This window comes from Coenobita brevimanus, chromosome 11 (genome assembly GCF_032717465.1).
Source record: "Coenobita brevimanus isolate Jiangsu-jjx chromosome 11, ASM3271746v2, whole genome shotgun sequence".
Lineage (NCBI taxonomy): Eukaryota > Metazoa > Arthropoda > Malacostraca > Decapoda > Coenobitidae > Coenobita > Coenobita brevimanus.
The window spans coordinates 8,684,245-8,706,383 of NC_136964.1; the positions used below are offsets into that span (position 1 = coordinate 8,684,245).

Here is a 22,139-nt window from a genome sequence, read left to right on the forward strand (position 1 = left end):
CTCCACCCCCACCACTCCCCTTTCCTCCCTCCCTCCCATAGAGGTAGGAGTAGGCCCTCCCTCAACTCTACAACATTCATTTTTTTTTTTTTTAACTTACCCCTTATTGAAGGTGATGTACACTTAGCGTTACTCTTATTGACATTAAACGATTATATTCAACTCAGGATTTAATTAGGTGATTTATTAAGATTAAATCTATCCTTCCACGTTCGAAAATCCACTAAATAAAATCGTACCGAGTTTGCTGTGATAAAACGGAAATTAGGTAACAGGCCTTACTACTATTGCTGTTGTTTCTACTGCTGTCAAAATCACATTCCATCGAACACGAGATCTTCACTTAAACTGATCATCTTTTCCAGCTGGATCACATAACTCGAGGCCTAGAAAGGCAATGCTGACTCAGAATCCTTTTCACAATATTTCTGTGACCAGCATCATGTTTCAAGTGTCTTACAACTCTTAATTCAAGCTGGAATTATTAAAATTATAGGCCAAATTAAAGTTGAGGGTATAATCCCACGGCATGTCTCCCAACATATATGAGATGAAGGTAACAAAGTAAATCATCAGAATAATATACGTAAGCGTCGAAATACTAACCTCTTTTGACATAATTTCCACTCTTGCTACAAAACTTCCATTATGGTTGAGACGCCTTGCAATGAAAAATCAAAGGAAGGCTCTAACCTATTCCAGTTCGAAAAGTACAGGCCAAATAAAACTGACTGGAGGTTACATGAATAAAGGAACCATTTTGTGGAAAATTATGGGCTACCTTAAAGGGGAAATGGTGAAACAAGAACATACTTCAGGAATATATATATATATATATATATATATATATATATATATATATATAATATATATATATATATATATATATAATATATATATATATATATATATATATAATATATATATATATATATTATATATATACATATATTTATTATATATATAAAATATATATATATATATTCCCCTTTAAATATTGTGCAACATCATAAAATATAATCATGGTTACGGAATAGGCAATTTCAAACTAACATTTTCCAGAACTTGCCCGGCTTGAACCCGCAAGACATGTGACGCGGGATGTTCCATCTTTCCCTGCACATCCGCCGTCTTGGGTACATCGAATCTTTCCCCAGATTTCCTGTTTTCCACTGTAAACTTTTCCTCGCAGGCTACGCCCACAATCTTCTTGCGCACTCTGAACGTCACTTTAACCTATAATTTGCACATACAATGACTAGTTTGGCGTAAAACATTGGAGTCAGGCCCACCAATCCTCCCGTACTGGCGGCGAGAGTACTTTCTAGAACTTCCACTCCAGTCCCGTCCCGCACATATCCGTCGCCGCTGATTGGCTGGGTAGGCATCGTCTCGCCTTGAAACCCAACTTTGATTAGTCCTCTCTGCACCACCAGCCAATAAGCAGACTCCATCACTCACAAAAATGGCTTGGCACCCATTATTATTTATGAAACTACCTGGTATCTTCATAATACAATACTCATCTCACGAAATTGAGTCTTATTCAAGCGAGAGTAAAAGCACTATACAAGATTTTTACCCAAATTCCTCGACCAAGACTGGCCTGCAAGGAGTACACAGTGATACACCACAAAGTCTCGGGACCTGTGTAGTTACATTTGGTTTTATAATACAATGATGAATACCTTCTGTAGGGTCCTCACTACTAACGTAATATACGACTTAAGATGTACATTAACAACATAACTACTTTGCCTTAACATGTTTGCGCAATAATCTCGTTTCAATCCAGAGGAAGTTACGTCTCTACCCATGCTGTTGCTAACCACACTCTGCAACTTAGAATATACTCGCTAACTGAATCTTAAATCACGTCTTAACCTAAATCGTTACTGATCGCACTTTGCACCTTGGAATGGTGACTGATCAAATCTTAACAGTCTTAGGCATTTCATAAATGTTCGTCCCCAACCCGATTTTTCTTCCCTTTATTTGCTGGTTCCTTCAGTACGATGACGTCCTTTTCCAGCTAATGGGGTTGGTTAGATACAGCCTTCATTATCCCCTTCGATTCCAAGGTGCTCTCCTGAGTGAAATCGTCTGGTGGTATTAAAGTAACTACCGGTAGGATGAAATTTGAAATAAAACCGTGTCCCTGAGCTGAAGGAGTTAAAATGGCATCGGAGTCCCTTTTAAAAATGAAAGGTCCGAGGCTAAACTATCATTATTTAGTGCTTTAAATCCTTTCGGGATGAGGAGTCTGGAGAGATGAATAAAATCGTCTGGTCGTAAAACGGATAAACTAAAATCCACAATAATATATTCGACTTCTTACCCTACCACATAAACAAATAACACAACACCACTACATAACACATCTACTAAACACATCGTCACAACACTAATATAGAGAGCCAACCACTAACACTTAACAAGGAAACGCCAATATATCACCACATACTTAACACCACCATACATATCCTACGACACAACACCATATAAACTAAATATCCTACCACATAACACCACCACCTACCACCACCACAGACCACAAGAAACGCATACTATCAATTATAACACCATGTAACACCACCACACATCAAACCACTGCCACCACCATGCATAACACCAACACATGGCATCACCACATAAAACCACTAGCAAGTAAACACCATACCTCCACAAACATCAAACCACATACCACCACATATTGCAAACAGCAACCCACATAAAACCACCAATCACCAGACATAAAATACTATCTACAGACCACATACCAGCACACAAACCACACAACACCATCCCATATAACACCATACATAACACCGCCATATTACCACACACCACCACACAACACCATCCCATATAACACCATACATAACACCGCCATATTACCACACACCACCACATACTGCCACCACACACAGCACCACCACAGCAGCATGCATCTATAATACATATCCTACCAAATAACACAACATGGACGGGTAATAATGCGTGGGATCTTTGAGCAACAATTTCTGGCTATTTATATGGAATCAACCAAGACGACCTTATCCCACCTTACTAGACATCCGTTGACTTAAGAACCTCACCCTTTGTGACATGTTTTTCGCCCTGTTTAGTGTCACCCTCCTCATTGGGCAAGACCAGTGGGACTACCGGTACTGTAGCCGATGATCCGACCATGAAACAGGTAGTACTGGGTTACATGGTACCAGTAGCAGTGCAATGTCTGACCTGACTATAATTCATTCACCTTCACTTGGCACAGCGTTTCGTAGTTTTGTAACATATTTCTCGTCGCTCGGTGGGATAATAAGGCAATGCTACAACAGCATCGTTTCCATGGCACGTATTTCTCGCTATCATCATATTCTAATCTCTTGTCACACCTCAGCATTCATGGAGAGATGCCAATTTTGTCTAAAGTGACCATACTGCAGAGGAAAGAGGCAGGGTCCAGATATAATGAGAGAAAAATACGAAAGGTGAACCATCAACAAAACAGTAAAAAGAAAACATAATCAAACTCCCTAGCTGAATCGAGAGAGGCGGCCAACAGTCCTACTGGACCCAGGTTCGAATCTACGCTGGGACAAGTAACAGATTGCCGATGTGAATTTCATAAAGCAGACTTTACTGGCCTGGCAGAAGACCAGGGAAGGGGGTTGGAAGTTGACCAGTTGCCATCGACCCTAGGAGGCACTATTGTAAGTGAACTGTGGCTACAAGTTTAACTTGCCAGTCATCACCCTCAGGAAACTTAGCCACTGTGTCAAAGTCTAAACTGAGACTCACAGTTTCAAATATTAGATTTTTTCTCCCAACACCTTCCAGAACCTGCTGGCACATAGGGTGGCTTTATTACCAGAATTATCACCCAGTCCACAGAATAATACACGTGTCAGCCAACACAAAGACTATGGGGGATTCCTTACGAGGAAGCATGGCTTCAGTTTTTTGCATGTTAAGTATTGTGACGACGAAGAGACAAGCAGAACAGGTCATATTTTCATTGGCTTAAGATATTTTGTATTAGTAAGATCTCTTTCGAAGTGACTTATTTTACTTACTACACTTTCACATCCTGTTGTTGGGAATGAGTGGGAGAAGCAAAGCAAGAAGTTTGTGAGGTACTGCTGGAAACCAGTGTGAGGAAAACACCAGGATGTGCTTGGTAAAGAAGCTGAAATATCGTGAAGAAACTGACAGAACAGAGCTGAAAATGTGCATACTGGCGTGGGAAGAGAGTGCAGAGCAAAGGACTGACCCTCTTCTGTAAAGAGGTAGGTGTGTGGCATTCACAGGGGTAATTCTCTTCTTGGTGCACTGGAAAGGATATGGTAGAATACTTGTTGGTAAAAGTTAGGGAGAGAGCCAAGGAATCGGCTGAAGAGGAACAAAGGGATTCTAGGCGGAGGAAGGGGTATGCAGTCCAGAGATGCTAAGATGTATATCAGGAAAGCATTTAGAGAAGGGAGAAAATTTGTATGCTGCCTTCACGGATCTGCAGCAAGTATATGACACAGCAGACAGACATGGACATATGGAAAGTGCTGAGAGTATACGAAGTAGATGGAAAATTACCGAATGCAGTAAAGAGTTTGTGTAATATGTGGATGGTGCTAAGAACATATAGAGTAGATGGGAAATTGGTGAATGCAGTTAAGAGTATGTGACGAGTCTGGAACCAACCGGGAGCAGACAACACAACCACTGTATTCTATTCCAGCTAACGACAATTTTATTCAGCAGAAAAATAAGAGCTTGAGTGCTGAGACTCACCATTAACAATCTCACTGTAACGTCTTCTCCAGGCAATGCCAAGTAATTTAACTGAATTGTATATCCCTGCGAATGCAAAGGTGTCCTACCGGTATATAAAATTGCTAAGGAATATCTGCTCAGAAGTTTCCTTGTCAATGAAAACACAGATTATTAGACTGTCACTCCACCTTACAATCCCTGGAAGAATAAACAAGTCGACCTTTACTGTTCTCCCTCTCTAGCCTTTAAGTCCTTGGCTAATGATGTAGTGATGCAGTCCAACAGAACAGCATAATTAAAGATCGTTGTCATCATCACATCCCGACTTGTTTTCTCACACTAAGACGGGGTAAGGTTGGATCACACACACACGATTGAGGGAAATTATCAACAGAATATCCAATCAAATTGCGCTAAAAGACTGGAAAATCATAAACAAATTGCTTTACTAATAAAAAGGCATTATACAGAAAATGTACATTCTACAAACACTACACTACAATAAACTAACATAAATAATTACTAAAACATGGTCACTACATCTAAATAACAATACTATAATGAGGTACGAAAAACATTTGTAGTAAAGTACTGATGATGAACTGATACTAAAGTTAAATACAAAACTTCAATTAGTCACATCTGGCCAATAATCTGAATTACAGACCAAATTACTTTTCACACATTTCATATATATTACAATAGAAATATAGTACTAGTATTACTTCTAGCACCAGGTTCATCTAAAAATGATCCCATAGGACTCCAGACTGAATATAAGAAATTAATAATGAAGTACCTAAAATCACATTAAACGTGTTTTTAAGATACTGCACACCAATGACGCCCCTCTTATCACCAGCTGATTTTTTACTCCCTTCATTACAAAGCCGAGTTTCTATTTAAATTCATGCTATCTCCAGACAATTTTATTCAGTTTAATAGAGACCGTTCAAGACAGAGGGATTAGGTATAGCCTTCATTACCAGCCTTATTACAAAGGTCTCTTCTAACCTGCTTAGCCCTCAGTTCTCGTGAGGTTTACCAGTGGTGAGTAAAGTAATCTGGAGGTAAAGAGAATAAAACATGAGTAATTCCTGAGGGCTAAGGGTTAAATTATCTGGCAGTATCATGAATATAATAGAAAAGGCATCATCATGCTGAAAGGGTCATCAGCTTTAGGAAGAACTATGTGCTACTCTTAAAAGGATCTGACGTTGTGGCCCCAGGCTCATCTGAAATCAACATGACTGACAGCAAATTTAACTGCCCCTCTGCATCTCACCATCCTTCTTTCAGGGGATTGGGAGGGAGGTGAGGGACATTTGCACAACCAGGCACCCTGCTGCAATTATAACAGTGCCACCACTTGAAGGCGTACCTCCCCAGCACCAAAAAAGGGTAAATTGAGTTAAATTTGCCTACCTCTCTTATCAATGGACGGGACATCCCTTTCATGCCCGCCAGGCCCCACCCAGTGTAGCACCATGTCCCCCGCCCCTACCCCAACCCATTCCGCCTCCCCTCTTCCACCTCCATCCTCCTCCCGCAACTGCCCACCCCCAACCCCTTGAGGGCAAAGGATCTGTCGTCCCCTCAAGCTGAATCCGGCTCCACTGTGCACCTGGCCACCCTGGAATTCTACCACGACGGGACGGTCATGGGGGAAGTGCACCACACCTGGAGAATGGAACAGAAGATATGTATTACACTGTCCACAACTTTTCTACCACCAGAGATGGGTAAGGTAGGTTAGAAACAGAGATATACTGCGTAAGAATAACAACACACACACACACACACACACACAGAAAGATAAACAATATTAATCATCCTGACATCCTTTTTCCCTCCTAAAGATGGTAAGTGGCAGAATCCAGAAAACAAGAGCGAAAGCATGAAAGAGGAAGAACTATCATCATAATACAAGGGCCCAATCATTCGCACATTTAATTCTAAGGCAGTAAATAAATGAAAATAAATCAAAAAACACATAAAATGCATCATCGTACTTGAAGGGGTTAAAAATGGTTCCAGTAGGAAAGGTGTATGGGCAGGAATTGTGGAGACAGTGTTCAGCGGTATGCATCATTATCACAACCACCACCACCATCCCGACCTCTTTTCCTACCCGCAGACGGGGTATCAGATGTTATGTAATAGGGTCTCTGAAGTTGACAGGTGTGGAGAAATAGGAGGACAGGTGTAGAGTTAGCTGTAAACATGTAGTAGGAAGAAAAAGCATGGACTAAATACTAATAGTTTCTAAAGGTGTGGACAGGTAGGACAGAAAAGGTGTATGCAAGATGCTTTACTAAAAAGCTATGTCTAGTGGCGACAGGTGTGGACGAGTGTAGAGACATGTGTATGTGATACAAATACAAAACTAACAAATCATAATTGGAGGCACATGTTTCTTGTCCCAGCTATGGTAACACCACAGCATATGTGGAAAAATAAGTATAAGGTATATGTATACTAACTATGTGAGCCTCGAGGGATGGATCCACAATACCGTCTGCCAGCCAGTTGAAGGTGCGCCACAGAGCAGTTCTCACTCTCAGCCACATCAAACTCCTCCATCACCAGCTCCACACCACACACCTCCGCACCCAACCTGCGTAATGAGTATAAATCAGTACACAGGCAGCACATACCAATCTACAAACACTGAGGTAAATATCAATGAACGAAGAAAAAAATATTAACTCTTCAGAGGTCAGGGGTTTCTCTCTCCTTTCTAATATAATATGGGACCAAAGTGCATTACTGCACATGCTGCGGCCTATAAATGACTGGATGACTGATGGATGGATTTTCCGTACCTGACAATGTAGTATATGCAGCGGACATTGGTGAAGTAAGGCCCTGGGTATCCTGGACTGCGGAGAATAAATGACTCTGTGTTTATAACCTGCTGGCACGACTCTGAATCATCGAGTCTGGGTCTCTTGGATATCCTTATGTCGATGGACGAATTGCTTGGAGCTGGGGTCACACTTGCAGGGATAGGCGAAGGGAATTCACCAGGGAAGAAGACTGGGGTGACAGATGGCAATGTTGGCAGTGGTGTTGTCAATGAAGGGAAATCAGTGGGCAGGATTGGTGGCTGTGGTGTGGTCAGAGGTGTGACTGGGGCTGGGTAGTGTGAACAAGGGGTTGTATGTATGCCTGTAGGAGGAAGATACTCACTACCAGGAGCAGAACCATACCCAGTCGAAGGCTCTTGGGTGTATGCACTAGAGTAATGGCGGTAACCAGGTCGATATGGTCTTACGAATGGGCTATATCTCCACCAAGGATAATATCTGGGTTTAGTTGGTCTATACACTGGCCTATGGCGATTGTGGTTGTAGTTGTGATTATTGTTGTTGTAGTTGTGGTTATTGTTGTTATGGTTGTTGTTGTGGTTATTATGGTTGTAACTGTGGTGTGGGTAAGATGGATACATGGGCTTGAAGTGACCACAAGTAAGTTGGTTCAGCTCAACGCTAAACCCACGGGCTGTTCCGAATTCATCTGAGTGGAAGAATATGCTGATCTGGTGCTGACTGAAGTGGTACTGACCTGAGGGGTAATGAGACATGGAATTAGTAACATAGGAGGGGATAATGCATTGGCCCCCTTTGTTGATGGACGTCTCCTATATTTGGGAAGGGAGTGGCCATGTTAGAAAAGTGATCTGTTGTTTAAAAGGACGGCTATTCAATCTCTGAATGGGTAAAAGAAAAGTCTGGTACTCTGAATTTCATCATGGCATCCTAAATTTCATCACAATAAAGTTTACTGATTTTTCCACACCGTGTTATCAAGACACCCTTGCTATGACCATTTTTCCTGTCCTGAATGAGACAGTCTAGCTACCATATATTCAATATGAAGTAGGAATTACTGCTAAAATTGTGACATGTTAAGGTATGTGGCATATAGGAGGATTTCTGGCATACAGAAAATGGACTATAAAAAGAATATGACCAGATTTAGATAAACACAGAACGATACCGTAATTCCTGCACAAACTCTATCAGTTCTATTTTCACACGCACAAATGAATAAAAGTTAGAACATATTACCATTTCAATAATACTCACGTGTCTCTCCAGGGACCCTTCGGCCACACAGTCTCTCCTGAGACCCCACTTGAAGGTAGTCTCGTGTACAGCCAGGGCTTGATTCTATGTCCAGGTCCAGTATCTGTAACAGGGGGAAAGGTATGAAAGAGATTTATTAGAGGACAGAGTATTATACCTTCTACCTTGCTGTATATTTAGGTGGTGGGAAAATATGATGATGATAATGTTCCTAATGACAACCAGCATTGTTTGGGTACAACACTCAAAACAAAACAAAAATCCCAGCAATCCAGTGGTAAACCCAAACAACATCATACCTTAACTTGCAACTGGCACACATCATTGGAGCTCTTGGTGACGATAAACCTGCAATCAGCATTATTAGGATACTGTGCAGGGTAGTTGGGTGACTGTATGCTTGCCCTGGGTGCACTGATGAACCCTCCACACCCGCCAGGAATCACTGGGGACTGGCTCTGCTGTACGCGGATCCTATAGCCTCGTCCTCCAATACTCACATTAGCCTCAGAGTGGAAGCGGATGATCATTGAGCTACCCACGAATGGATATGTTCCTGTGTAAGAAAGATAGTAGCAGAAGTAGTAAAAGTAGCAGTAGTAGTAATAGTTGTTGCTAAATCCCCTGATTAATGTGAAACTTGAACCCAGCTGTTGATGAAAGACAGAGTAACAGAGAGGCAATCTGTTCATGACCACCTGGTAATGGATTAAGGCATATGGCTATACAGAGATGATTCCAATACTGCATATTCACTGATACAAAACCTTCATAAGCAACTATATTCTTCTTACTTTAACTTAGCCTTGAACTGCCATCTCTTCACCTTAAATTCTGAGTCGTAACACTAGAATATGATGTTAGTCGAGAAGTGCTTTGGAAACGGTGTAGAATCATAACACTGTCCTTTCGCGCTACTGATCTACTTTATGTGAAATAAGCTGCAAATGGACGAAGATCTAAAGAACCAAAAAATTTAAGCCAGGTTATGGTGAGAGAGCCATAGATAAATATTTCCCAACGCCAGCACAAGACAACTCACGTGTCTGTCCGGAAAGTTGACCACACAGCCGCTGTCCCCCGACCTCCACATAGTCCCCTGAGCACCCTACTGTTGCCGCCAGCTCAAAGTCCACCAGTTCCATCACTAGGCTGGGGGATGAAGAGGTAATGATGAGTCTGTGCAACTGCCATAATGTATTCTAAGTACTCTCCCTTAGATTACAGCTGGGGGATGGGAAGTATTAATGAGTTTGTCTGCTTACATAATCTGCTCTGAAGTACTTTCTCTTAGATTATGGAGGGGCCCAGCAAGGGTCTTTATCGTAGTGTACAGCTACACAACGTAAACTGGACCAGTAATTGAAATACATATACAAGCTGTGATGGACTGTGGGTTGCTGTCTGCTAGTTGTGATGGAAGGGGGGGAACCCAGAGCTTGAACATCAATAGACCTAGCCAAAACAAAATTCTTTTATATGTAAAGTTACAAAACCAGAGGAGGGTTGCTTATTGAGACATTTACAATCTGTTACTGAGATAGGTGTCCACAAGCTGCGATGCGTGGCAGTGCAGACACCAGAGGTGAGAAAAAATGCTTATAAAACTATAGTATCTATGTGTTAGCAGGGGAATATTGTAGAAGAAATAAACTAATATAATACAAACTAATTATTTATAACAAACAGAGTATACATCCCATTCAGCAAAGTATATGGCTCCAAAAATAAATAAAGATAAATAAATAAAAATCTGCATCCCCCCTGATACAGATCCCCATTTATTCTTTAAGTACCTAGTAACATCTGGCGAGGATCGAATGACGGTGGTGGTGCAGTCGGTAGAGGGTGGGTACCGTACTGGATAGCCTGGGGAAGTAACAAAACAGGATATTAGCCTGTATTTACATTGACAAAGGCCTGTATTATTGTCACTTAAGGAAGCTCCCTAACACCTTAAGTGATTTGTTTGCTAATTACACTTTACTGTTCTGTGTTGTATAAATCCTTCAAACATCGACATACTCCGATAAATAACGTACAATAGGATACTAAACAGCCACATCCAATCGTCAAGGAGGAGGTGTTCGGGAGCCTCCTTACCCGACGAGAATATGGGACCAAGTCTATACAGTATAAGAGTCTGATCATATTTATATTTCACTTCAGTTTGCTTATGAAGTGGTAGGAAGCTGGACGAGTGAAGGTGAGAGTACCGTGCAGTGTACAAAAAGAAAATCACACAGACTTTAAGCTTAATCAAAATTCACTTAAATTGCTGTTTAACTGATAATAAAAGTATAAGCAGTCTTTGTGATAGGTGGGGACATCCAACCTCAATGCATTGGCTGTAAGGTAGTATTAGGTGACTCTACACTGAGTGACAAGTAAAATGGTTTCTGGTAACCAAGGACACCATTACTGGGTTGAGTAGTAACCTTATAGCCAAAAAATACTACCTGGAATAAGCAACTGCCAGCCAGGTAAGTAAAGTATACATAAGCAATCTCAAACACATCTGGATAAAGCAACAGGAAGCCAGGTAATTAAAGTGTATATAGTCAATCTCATACACAACTCGATTAAGCAACAGCAAGTCAGGTAATTAAAGTATAAATAATCAATCTCATTCCCAACTTCAGCTTAATACAATCTGGACTAAGCAACACGATGCCAGGTAACTAGTACACATGGTCAATCTCATTCACAACTTCAGCTTAATGTTACCTGACCTAAGCAACAGGAAGCCAGATAATTAAAGTATATATATAATCAATCTCATCCACAACTTTAGCTTAATATTACCTGGACTCAGCAGCAGAAAACCAGGTTGTTGGGTGGTGGTGTCGCACTGGCCTGGGGAAATTGGGGGCAGTACAGGTCCTCCACACCCCTCAGTTATCTGTGTTCCTTCAAGCTGGGAACAGAAGAAAGATTAACGCACTGATGGAGCGACTGACTGATACTGATGGGGAGATACACAAAGACTGACTGACTGATACATTTACTGATACACTGATGGGAGACACATGGATGGGCTGATGAGACACACAAACTGATTGTTTAGACTGACGGACTAATGGAGAGATACACAGACTGAATAACTGATAGTGTATGAATGAGAAAGGGAAAAGGGAGCAAGACTGACTGACTAATGGTGACTCTGACGGAGATGTACACAAAGTGACTGACAAGAATGAGTAAGCATTTTAATACACAAATTCATTCTCTCAACCCTGAAGATGAAACCACTGACAGGGGCAAACGAATTCAAACATATAACACACTATCATAACTCATATTTATGTTTTCAAGATGAACAAGAAATATGGGAAGACACACCACTCTCTCCATGCCCTTCCTGGAAAAAAAAAAAAAACAGTTATGGCTATGATTAATTTCTACGGGAAGAATAAATGATAGGAATAATTTGCTAACCACGAAAAATAAAGTGCTATAGATCTTTCACCTTAACTTGGCCCAGATTTTCATTCTTTTGGAGCTTTTTTCATGTAGCTCAGTGGCAGACAAAGACAATGCTACGGTCCTAAATCCCTGTGGCAGACAAAGACAATGCTACGGTCCTAAATCCCTGTGGCAGACAAAGACAATGCTACGGTCCTAAATCCCTGTGGCAGACAAAGACAATGCTACGGTCCTAAATCCCTGTGGCAGACAAAGACAATGCTACGGTCCTAAATCCCTGTGGCAGACAAAGACAATGCTACGGTCCTAAATCCCTGTGGCAGACAAAGACAATGCTACGGTCCTAAATCCCTGTGGCAAAGACAATGCTACGGTCCTAAATCCCTGTGGCAGACAAAGACAATGCTACGGTCCTAAATCCCTTCTATGGCACTCCTTCGTAACTAGCAGCATGTTCTAGTGTCAGTATTGTTACAACTCAACACTCAAGAAGGGATGGCAATTTTAGCTCTGTGTGTGTGTGTGTGTGTGTGTGTGTGTGTGTGTGTGTGTGTGTGTGTGTGTGTGTGTGTGTGTGTGTGTGTGTGTGTGTGTGTGTGTGTGTGTGTGTGTGTGTGTGTGTGTGTGTGTGTGTGTGTGTGTGTGTGTGTGTGTGTGTGTGTGTGTGTGTGTGTGTGTGTGTGTGTGTGTGTGTGTGTGTGTGTGTGTGTGTGTGTGTGTGTGTGTGTGTGTGTGTGTGTGTGTGTGTGTGTGTGTACAGTAAGTCTTCGAAATCTCCACACCACACCCATCCACACATAACAGAGCTATCAAGTTCAGATCCCTTACCGTGAAGCCGCGGCCATTGATAGAGGCGTCAGAGTGGAAGGCTATGGTTATAATCTGGTCCGGGAAGTCAAAGGTTACTGTGGAGGAGAGAACACAGGGCAACGGATCATTAAGTCATCATTATAAACAGCAAACAACAAATCACCATAAATCATAAGTATTAAATCATCAGTGTAAAAAATCATATTAAATTGTCATCATAAATAGTAAGAAAAATAAAATGCATAAAAATCTATATTGGTATTTACATCATCACCCAGACCTCTTTTCCCACCTCAGGATGGGGTGAGGTTGAATGTGCATTAAATTTATCTGCCAAGTGGAGTCAATCAAACGCCTGTTCAACTAAGGTATAGTATTCTCTCTCTCCATTTCTACCATTCTTTAAAGTCAGTGTTATCTGTAAATCATTATAACTCTCCCTCTACCTCCTCTCAATATCTCCCATTCTGTAAAGTCTGCGTCATCTGTGAATCAATGTAACTCCCACACCCTCTCTCTCTTACCGACGCGATTGGTAAAGGTGCCACAGAAGCGAGTCCCGGCCACATCAATATAATCCGTATTACATTCTCCCGTGGTGGCATCTTGAGAGGGCAGGTCCACGTCTATAAAGTTGACCTGGAGCTAGAAGAGGGAAATGATGGGTTAATATTATGCCCATTGACTGCAAAAGAGTCACTGAGGAAGACAAACACTCTTTCAAAAATCAATTTACACTAGTTGTTTTACATCTACTTCATCTGAATTTTGTTTTCAATTGACGTAGTCCATGGACGAAATATCAACCTAATATAACAAATGGACTAATTGCACATCTTAGTTTTTAAAAGACTATTATAATGATAAAAGCTTTTACACTTGAACGAAATAAGACGCATGCCAGCCCACCCATGACAAAATTAACTACCTGGATGTGAGCCGTACCAAGATGTGATTATACTACCAAACCCATCTACAGTGACCATCTCTACCACAACAGCGTGTAATACCGAGACCTCCTCGTCAGCAGTCTCGGAAGTACATCATATAAATTATATTACTGAATAGGCTCTGTCATAGGTAAGATGGTCAAATCACTGTACTCTTTGCATATTGTACAAGTGTAAAAAAAATACCAAACCAGAATGTGGTGTGGTGGTGGACAAGAGCTTTTAGCTCTTGGTGGCGGGTAGCTCGATGAGAATATCTTTGAGTTACTGACGTAGTATTGGTATGTCTCACTATCTATATACAAGTACCTTAAGCACTCACTGTGTACATAAATGATGGCTATATGGAAACTACGAACAAAGAATCTGTGTATACACTGATGAAATAAAAAAGGAAAGTAAATTCCATTGTTTGCGGTGACAGACCACCTCCAAGAGCTAAGTGGCTGATTACATCACAACCACCATGGAATGATTTTGAAAATAATCATCTACAGTCACTCATACTTTATTATTAATGCATTTAAAGAATAACCTATGGCACGATTATTACTATTATTTAGATATTTTGTTTATGTCTTTTTACTCGATCGTCAGCCAATCCAGTATACTGGTGGGTGAAGAGAGTCCAACAGTCTGACAGGTCTGAGAATTAAACTCCTTCACAAAGAATTATTTATAGTAAAGAAGGTAAGGTTTTGTACTTACCCCACACACATCAAGTGAAGCACGACCCACATTGTAAACACAGTCCTCGGAGTCTGGGTAGTTGCTGGGATAGTTTGGGCTGCTTAGAGTAAAGGTGACACTGTTCAGAAGCTGGTCACAGTCTACTCTCGTACCAGTGCCTGGATTGGGGAAACTGGTACCAGGAAAGGTGCTGGGGAAAGTACCAGGGATTGTTGTACCGGGAATCGTTGTACCAGGTATCGTAGAACCGGGGATCGTAGGGGTGAAAGTGCCTGGTAATGTAGGTAGAGTAGGAGGCAGGCCAGTACCAGTAAACGGATTGAAGTCAGGGTTACCGGGGACGTTCTGGCCTGCACTGGTAACTGTATCCTTCCCTGTTACCAGTCCGGGATCCAGTTCAGTGAAGAAATCTTCCCCAGACACATCCCTGCCCTCCACAACCCCCTTCCCGGCTGGTATGGGTCGTCGACCGATGACAGAAAGGATGTAGTCGATATCTAATTCTGTCTGATTGGAGGGCGAGATGGTGGTGGGTGGAGGGGACGGGGAAGGTGAGGGTGATAGTGGTGGTGATGCTGAGGGTGACACTGTTGGTGATGATGGTGACAGTGGTAGTGATGGTGTTTGGTGACGATGGTTGGGTGGGAAAGTGACGGGTGTGGGTGATCCAATTGGCTGAATGGTGACAGGTGATGGTGATGGTGTTGTGGGTGGTGGAGGCTGTGTGGTAGTGCGCTGAGGTAGTGTGGGGAATGCAAAGGGATCAGCATCATCCACCCGCCCTGGAGGTGACTGGCTGAGAGGGGACTGAACAGGGGGCTCGGCGTCACAGGTGATCTGTTCCCCACGCACTTTGAAGCCAGGTCGCGTTGTTGATTCATCAGTTCGGAAGCGGAGGACTATCTCTTCTCCCTTAAATTCAAAATATCCTGAAAGAAATATTTTGTCAATCAATCAAAATATCCTTAAAAAATCATAAATCCAAATACCCTGGAAAATAAAAAAAAAGAGGCTTAAGGGAATCAAGACTGTTTATGAACCCTTGGAAACTGGTGAATTTTTCAACGGCAAGTAAAATCGTCTGTTTTAGTAATACAGATGAGTCAAAGTTTAAGACAGAGGAATGTGGGTGGTACCTACTTGTATAGCCTGGTGGAATAGTACCACACAAGCGCTGGCCCTGCACCTCCAGGTAGTCAAACATACAGCTGCCATCCTCCACCATAAACCCTTCCACCACCAGCTGCAACCCACACACCTCAGACCTTTTGCGCACCACGGTATAGCGACACTCCAGGTTGTGGGGGTACTGGCGGGGGTGGTTGGGGGAGCGTAGTACAAAGCTCTCATCTTCGATTTTCCTGCAGAGGTTAAAAAATAAATAAAACCATCTGGCGGTGGCATCATCATCATAATCATAACTCTAATTCCCACCAAAGTGTCTGCGTGGTGAGAGTCCAGAAACAGAGGGAGAAAGTAGGCAATAAAACAGCATATCCTGTGACACGGTCCCAATTAACATAATCATTCACACATTCAAAATCATAAATCAACGTCACAAGCAAGACAATCTGCATATATTTTATATTTTTTGGAGGGTGGCGGGATTCACTGCCTTTAACTGTCTAAATTTTTGATGAAGTTGCAGACAGAGGACAAGGTTTAGAAGGAGCTGAGGGATTACTATACAAAGCTAACTTTAACTATACCTAAAACTGCCACCTCTCCACCTTGAATGCTAAGCTGCAACGAGAAACTAACACTAGAATATGGTATTCATCACGAAAAAGTGCTGCCTGTTACATATTATCATGATTGAGGTGATGGGTGGTCCTAGACTGCGAGGCTGGTGACATGTTTTAAATTGTCAGTCCTTTTTATCAGGAGTCTAACTGTCACATGCTACGAAGACAAGAGGTGACACGAAACTAAGAGGCGGGTGACGCAACTTCTTCACCTTTCATAACTTTGGACTTTTCAGGAGCCAATTTACCTGTCACACGGTATGGTTGAGACGAGGGGTCGGCCCAGACTGCGAGGCTGGCGACATGTCTTAACCTGCTGGCCCTGAAGGAGGAACCCAGAAGCACCGTATCCCGGCCCACTCCGGAACCGCACCGTCATGAGGGAGGATGGGAAGGTGAAGGTGGCTGTTGGGAGAAAGGTGTGGCTGAGTTCGGTTCTTTTACAGTCGACTGCCGGAGGAGAAAGCCTTCATGTGGCTGCCTCGATATGAATGGGAGGTGGAACTAACCTGTAACACAAACGTCCCTCAATACCCTCCCTATTCCCCGCGAGAAAGTTGGCACAGCACACAGACAGACAGACAGACAGACAAACACACACACACACACACACACACACACTCTCTCTCTCTCTCCTCACCTGTCTTCCCTCGTTGATATCTGCCGCAGTAGGCGACACCATTGATGACAAGACTATCTCCTGGGCATTCCCTTCCTCCTGCTACGCCCACAGCGCCACCTACGTCCTTAAGAATCTCATTCCGGCCGAGGGAAGGGCGTGTGGCCAGGTCGAGGCGAAGGACAGTGAAGACTACGCCGCAGTTGTCTGGGCTGCGGCGGTAGATTTGATAGCTGCAGGTTGTACTGGAAAAGAAAGAAAGAAAATGTCTGTCTGCCTGTCTATGTACGTAGGTAAGCAGCAAAGCAGGCAGGCTAACTGGATGGTAAGTAAATATGTCGGTAAACAGTTAGGCAAGTAGGTAGGGAGGTTGGCTGGCTGATTAGCAGGAAGACTCGTTATGTACTGTATATATAAATACATGGATGAAGAGACAGATAGATAGGTAGGCGGATAAGCTGATTATGGATGGATGATGAGAGAGAGAGAGAGAGAGAGAGAGAGAAAGAGAGAGAGAGAGAGAGAGAGAGAGAGAGAGAGAGAGAATCAACCAAGTAAAGGGTAAAGGTCACAAATTTCTAACTTACTTTGGTGGATAGTTCTCTGGGTAGCCGGGGGAGTGGATATAAAAGTCCCTGTTGGTGATGAACTGGTCGCAATGCACTCTACCACCTGCCGAAGGAGCCGTTTTTAATTACCTGAAGGAGTCACCTGAATGGAGTGTTACTGTATTCTTTCACTGTAATTTAGCTCAGATTTATGCCCTTTTGCAGTTCATTTTTGCTTGGTTCAGTGGCAGAAATAGCCAATGCTATGGCTCTACATCCTTTCCACAGCACTTATCGTTACCAGCATCTATTGCTACAACTAAGCACTCGTTAAAATGAAAAGAAAATAAATGCATACGGGCAGGACAGACAGACACACATACACACAACATACATAAAATGCTTATCAACTGCATGGGGGTCACCAAGGCAGACAATATGTGCTCCTTCCTACAACATGACCCAAACCAGGTACCCAACTATAATGCTGGGAGAAGAGGAACAAGGGGGAAACAAACCAAGCCCACCAGTCGAATTGGCTTAAAATCTTCCAGTTGCAAAATGGATGCGCTAAACAGTGCATCAACAGCATCTCCATAGGCGTAGGCCAGTAGCGGTGGGGGAGAGGTGAAGTTAGGAAAGTTGGACGAGTTGGTGGGGAAAAGAGGGGCCAAGGGGAATGAAGGAGGGGAGGGAAGGGGGCATGAGAATAGGTCACCTTGAAGGAAATGGAAAGGATGCAGAATTCTGGCAAAATGGAAAATACACTGAGATTATGAAGTGATTAGTGGTAGAGTGGTAGTGTTGGACTGCTGACTGAAGGGACTCTAGATAGATCACAGGCTGGGACAGGGAAGAGATAAAATTGTTTAAACTGACATAAGAACCACCGAAATGCCAACTGAAAGGAAATAGAGTATAGTACAAGGATAATAAAGTGTATATAATATGCACATCATGAAGAAAAAGTTACTATGAAAACTCTAATGCCAACGTGAATGTGACCTTATACCTGGAGGAAGAATGGCCTCCATATAAAAGATCGCCAGGCATATCCATCCCAACTCAGTAACGACCCCTCTCATCCCCCACAACACAACGACCTCTACATACTCTCCTCTCACAACACACCGCCCTCCTTCATACTGTCTCCCACCTTGTTAATTAATTCTCCTATCATCACCAATATCTCTCACGCAGCTTTATTGACAACTGGACCTCCAAACATTACTGTTCCAATTCAGTAACGACCCCTACTTCTACCTCTTCTCATCTCTCTCTCTCTCTCTCTCTCTCCGTTACGTGGCAAATCATCCTTCTTCCCAAGTGAAAGTTCCTTATTGTTGTGTTTATGATGGAATCTAATTATCGGCTCCCCTTTTCTCTCTCATCCTCATTTCCCCTTACGCTATAAAGTTACGCTAAGATTCACAAACAACTAACGGCTAAACCTCTCTCATAATTTACTATCAGGAAACATAAAGGACAAAGGAAGCTATTGTGCTCGTATACATCCATACATATATGTGTGTGTGTGTGTGTGTGTGTTCATTCATCATCTATATTTAACGAATAGGAGGTGTGTTCTTGTCTTCATTCAGGAATCCCTTGCTTAGATTTTATTCAGTATATCACGGCATACTGTTCTCCTCTATGTACGTACGCGAGGACCCCAGGGTAAATAAAATCGTCTGACAGTAACCGGAATTTTTAAAAAACCGAACTGACGTCAGAATAAACAGTTGTGATTTTAACTTACTGACTGCTACGACTTACCTCAACTAAATTGTCAGGTATTAATAGTGCAACACTTCTGCGTCCACAGCTGCGAAAGGTGTGTGTGTGGGTGTGTGTGGGTGTGTAATTCACCGGGTCGGGTCGGTCAGGATCACTTGATGGTCGTGATCGTCAGCTTTTACCCTCCCGGAAGGGAGCTGAAAGCTCATATAGTCCAATCTAAGGGCAAGGCTGTGACCTTCACACACGCACACACCCGTCCCCTTGCTCCAGGGGGACAGTAACCACCCACTTCGTCAGTGAAACTTTTCGCAACCTGAGCGAGGCGCGAACTCCCGTCCACCAGTTGGCAAGCGGGAATGTTACCGCTGCACTAGCGAGCGGTGTGTGTGTGTGTGTGTGTGTGTGTGTGTGTGTGTGTGTGTGTGTGTGTGTGTGTGTGTGGGTGTGTGTGTGTGTAGAAAACGTCATTTCTATCCAAAGTCAGATTTTCTGAAATTATTTGATAAGAGTTTCGTTCTCCTTTATTCTCTTCCTGTCTTAAATTCTTTCCTCTATCTGTTTCATATTGAGCATGCTTCTTCGCCTGTTTCTCTTCTATTCCTCAGTGCAACACATCTGCGTCCACAGCTGCGAAAGGTGTGTGTGTGGGTGGGTGTGCGTGTGTGTGTGTGGGTTGGTGTGGGTGTGTGTGTGTGTAGAAAACGTCGTCATTTCTATCCAAAGAGTCAGATTTTCTGAAATTATTTGATAAGAGTTTCGTTCTCCTTTCTTCTCTTCCTGTCTTAAATTCTTTCCTTTATCTGTTTCATATTGAGCATGCTTCTTCGCCTGTTTCTCTTCTATTCCTCCTGCTCCTCTCTTTCTCGCTTATCTTCGTACTTTTTTATTTTTTAAATCCTGTTTTCATTTATTCTTCCCCCTCTTCTTTGTCTCCTTCCCTCCTCCTTGTCTCCTACGTACTAATTATATTTTTTTTCTCCCCCCCCTCCCTTCCCTCTCCTCCTCCCTCTACCTCTTGCTCCCTAGACCTCTGCTTTCCCCTCCCCCTCCCTTCGTCATGGTATCTGACCAGGGACAAGGAATATACTAAAAAAACAACCGGATCATATCCTGTTGTGGGAGACAGTCGGGGGAAGAAAATGTGTCGTTACTCTCACTGTTATTGTTCTCATTCTGCAACAAAGGATGAATTTTGTGGACGACTGTGCTGATATTCACATTTCATCAACACTAGAGGTTTGAACTTTCTGAAATACAGTGGTTTGTTCTATTTCAACTTAAACCTTCTGAATTATTATTCTGTCTGTACTATTTCATCACTACAATCATCCTAACCCTGTTCCAGTGAGACCATGCAAAGTCCAATGCAGGACTGGATTTTCTCCTAGAAACGAGTTATAGCCAGAAATAACTGCAATATCTCACACACAGACAGTGCTTATTACCTACCCACCCACACACAATGCGCAGGATGGACATCTACATATACATTATCTATTTACACATATTGCTCAACACCTGTACAAACATACACTTGCAGAATAAACAATGCCTCTCCAAACTCCGCAATATCTTAAACACACACACAATGCACAGTAAAACACACAGCTCTCTCTCTCTCTCTCTCCTCTTCCCATCCTATCATCTCCACTTACGAATCTCACTCTCTCCCTTATATCATCTACACTAACAAATCTCACTCTCTCCACTCACCTGCACCAGATCGTCCTCTTAAGGTCATAGCCGTTTCTATAGCTAGGTCTTTTAGTGAGGGTCCTCGATCTTCCTCATCCTGCTCTCTCCTTCCTTCACGACGTCGACGAGAGATTTTATGTGCCCCTTCGCTGTCTAATATGGCTGTCTGTCCATCTTCTACCTCCCCCTTGCTGTCTTGTTCTGTCTCCGGTGACGTTAGTTCCATATTTACTGTTTCTAAGTCTGCTGCATTCTTCCAACCTAATGTTTCTTCTTTCTCTCCTCCAATGCTGTCTACTGTGGCTATCTGTCCCTCATTTGTCTCCATCTTGTCTATTTCTGACTCCAGTGGCGTCAACCTCGTATTTAAGGTCTCTAGGTTTGTTGCATTATTCCATGTTACTTCTTCTCTTCTACTCACATCCTCTTCTTGAACTCCTGCGCTGTCTAACATGGCCGTCTGTTCCTCGTCCATTTCTCTTTTGTTGTCCAATTCTGCTACCAATGAAAATGGTTTTACATCACGTTTCTTTAATCTTGCCAAATGTTTCCAATCTAGGATCTCTTCTCCCTTTTCATATACAATCTCATTACTTGCTTGGAGTATTTCATCACTAGAATATAATGCTCCATCAGCAGAGAAAAAGACCCCTTCTTCGCCGTCAGCTGTGCCTATGTGCTCAGATAGCGCGTTCTTGAGAAGCCGGAGGTCCTTAGTGACAGGATTTGTCTGTTGTAAATATTCCTCATTCGCAAGCACGAGATCTGTTAACACCAACAACTTTATAATGATCAGTAAACTCGTCGCCATTCTAAAAGTCCTTGTCATCATAAGTTCACAAGTCTTATCAACATTACAATAACCTATTTCTAACGTACGTCACTTTATTTAGGCGTCTGAACGTTGAGGGTGTTCCGAAAATCAGCTCCCGGTCTCAAAATATGCAGTAGCTTGAAGTCCCAAAGCCGAGACGAATCAAAATCGATTCTATTTATACCCCAAGATGACAGGCTAAACAGTTCGTAAATCCTGCGCACGTCACTTTTCTCCA

General features: G+C 42.6%; 1 protein-coding gene across 1 annotated transcript; it reads right to left on the reverse strand.

The window, feature by feature from the left end:
- Nucleotides 1-314: 314 nt before the first annotated feature.
- Nucleotides 315-21,898, reverse strand: LOC145410870 (uncharacterized). Its single transcript, XM_080280956.1, has 20 exons — nt 21,106-21,898; nt 17,692-17,776; nt 17,126-17,349; nt 16,734-16,890; nt 15,881-16,101; nt 15,505-15,669; nt 14,759-15,351; nt 13,625-13,745; nt 13,119-13,195; nt 11,670-11,781; nt 10,661-10,733; nt 9,907-10,016; nt 9,164-9,420; nt 8,865-8,967; nt 7,599-8,340; nt 7,257-7,390; nt 6,199-6,453; nt 1,583-1,647; nt 1,054-1,236; nt 315-386 (listed from the first exon to the last, which is right to left on the reverse strand). Exons 1-20 carry the CDS (start codon nt 21,896-21,898, stop codon nt 315-317), a joined length of 4,542 nt encoding a protein of 1,513 aa, XP_080137082.1.
- Nucleotides 21,899-22,139: the final 241 nt, after the last annotated feature.

What these genes read in the sequence shown, in the direction of transcription:
- LOC145410870 (XM_080280956.1), bottom strand. Translation starts at nt 21,898, where the DNA reads ATGGCGACGAGTTTACTGATCATTATAAAGTTGTTGGTGTTAACAGAT. An exon ending in TCAACCATACCGTGTGACAG is followed by an intron (nt 16,102 to 16,733) that starts GTAAATTGGCTC and finishes TAACCTCTGCAG; the next exon opens with GAAAATCGAAGATGAGAGCT. An exon ending in CCGGGCAAGTTCTGGAAAAT is followed by an intron (nt 387 to 1,053) that starts GTTAGTTTGAAA and finishes TTGCCTTTCTAG; the next exon opens with GCCTCGAGTTATGTGATCCA.